At 37.8% G+C, this 2,072-nt stretch overlaps 1 protein-coding gene across 2 annotated transcripts in view; it reads left to right on the forward strand.

Annotated features, from left to right (window-relative positions):
• Positions 1–211: 211 nt before the first annotated feature.
• The window catches only part of LOC117107103 (von Willebrand factor A domain-containing protein 7-like), a 48,180-nt gene continuing 46,319 nt past the window's right edge, over positions 212–2,072 (forward strand). For both annotated transcript variants that reach the window (XM_033248661.1, XM_033248662.1), the window contains exons 1-2: positions 212–958; positions 1,362–1,727. In XM_033248661.1, coding sequence (XP_033104552.1) covers positions 223–958; positions 1,362–1,727 — 1,102 coding nt within the window. In that variant the 5' untranslated portion in view covers positions 212–222. The remainder of the gene's footprint in view (positions 959–1,361; positions 1,728–2,072) is intronic.

Consider the following 2,072-nt stretch of genomic DNA (forward strand, 5'->3'; position numbering starts at 1 on the left):
TGAAGTAAGCTCTTTCTTTCATTTAGGAAATCTGGCATTAACTCAAGCCTATCTATCATCTGCATCATATTAGTCATGTCTTTCATAATTTTCTTATTTAATTATTTTGTCAGGCGGGAGAGCGAGTAATACCAATTAAAACTTTGAAGCAACCAATGTCTATATAAAGCGCGAAACACAGTAAAACCCGTGCATGTTCGATGTTTTGGCTTTCAAACGAACATGGGGTTGCCTTTTTTGCTAGTAATAGTAGCGACACCAATATTTACAGTTAACGGTTTCATTCCAAATTCTTGGCTTGGATTGAGTTCTCCAACTTCAAAAACACACGCTAAGATATCTGAAATTGCTATTTTAAATGTCGCTTATGAGTTTCTGGAAAGTAATCCACGACCAATTCAACCAGTTAAGCAACTAGCTAAGAATGCACCCTATAAATCGCCAACCAAGCTGCTCAAATCCTACTACGGCAACGGTGTCTCAACAATTAGGTTTCATGAGGCCATAAAAGATTTTACCGATGCCAACGCAAATGTGGATTTTGACAAAAGCTCAAAGAAATTGCCTTCTGCTCATTTTGATGCAGAAACGTTTGAGGACAGTAATAGAAGATTACTCCGTCTGCGACAAGAGATTATTTCTGCAATTACTGCTGGGTATTACAAAGTTGGAAGGGAGAAAACAGGTCAACTATTTCACACTTTACAAGATTTCTACAGTCACTCCAATTGGATCGAAATGGGTAATCACGAGCCACATCACAGCCTAGCAGTTCCAGGCGCTCATATTACCAATCTTGCTGAGCCAAACACAGAAACTTGCGATGACTGTGGTTTATTTGGGAAGTGCAAAAATAACATTTTAGCAACTATATTAACAAATAGGAAGTTGACAAGTGGATACTGTAGTAGTCAAAAAGACAGAAAAGGAAAACCTGTAGTAAAACCAGAAGGCGTAGGTAAGTTACGAGAATGTTTTAATTTCCATCTTCTTTCCTCATCTGATGTTTGTTTGGTGTGTGTGTGTGTGTGTTTGTGTGGGTGTGTGTGGGGGTATGTGTGTGTGTGTGGCTGATAGTAGCAGTAGGTGTCTGTGACCGTGGATGAGGGTGCAATCTAGTTTTCGAGTAACATACGCTGGAAAAGAAACCATCTACACTAGGAGAGGCATTAAAGTTTCAAAGGAAAGAGAATACAGTGACAGTAAACTGGGCATGCGTTTTTGAGTGACACCTGATGATGATGTAAAGGCCACAATTTAGAATAATAATTCACAATAGCATTGTATTGATCTATAAGAAAAACATTTAATACATTGTTCAGTATTATTCAACAAATTACTGTATCCTCTTATTTTAAAAGGAAAATGTAGTCATGGTGGGCCGATGGACTCAAGTGGCAGATTATACGCACGCGGAGGAATCAACAAAGACTCAAATAACCCACTCATCTCACCGCATTACTATCACCATGATGAGGCTACAGCATTAGCAACGGATGCATCCGAAAATATTCTAAGAGATATTCAAAAGGTTGTCGGAAACAAACGATTTAAAAAGTACCTTGGATTGCATGTAGGTGGTACAATGTGCATTGTGATTGACACTACTAACAGCATGAGCGACGACATCACAGCAGTAAAAAATAGAACAAGAAAAATTATTGACAAAAGGAACGGAACCATTAATGAGCCATCGAAATTTGTACTAGTGACGTTCAGTGACCCAGGTGAGTTTACTATTAAGTTCGTAAAGTAACGGCATCAATGGAATAAGATCTGCTTTAGCAACCCAACTTAATTGGTACGATAATTAAGAGTGTGTGTGTGTGTGTGTGTTTTGTGATTTGTATGATCAGCGAACCAAAATTTGGTATCAATATTGTGCGTAGGCCTAATCATGAGAGCATGTTAGTTATTGAGTTGGGCACCAAGTGCATGTTATCAGGCATGCAGTTGAAAGTGTAAAGAGATTCTTTTAAAATGACCTGTAGAACTTCAACATTACAAAGAAATTGATTTAATAAAATCTTAGCTTACAGAAGAAAAAAAGCCCCATCTAAATTATAACGTAT

Source organism: Anneissia japonica, unplaced genomic scaffold (genome assembly GCF_011630105.1).
Source record: "Anneissia japonica isolate Jap-2015-1 unplaced genomic scaffold, ASM1163010v1 scaffold1726_len428862_cov177, whole genome shotgun sequence".
Lineage (NCBI taxonomy): Eukaryota > Metazoa > Echinodermata > Crinoidea > Comatulida > Comatulidae > Anneissia > Anneissia japonica.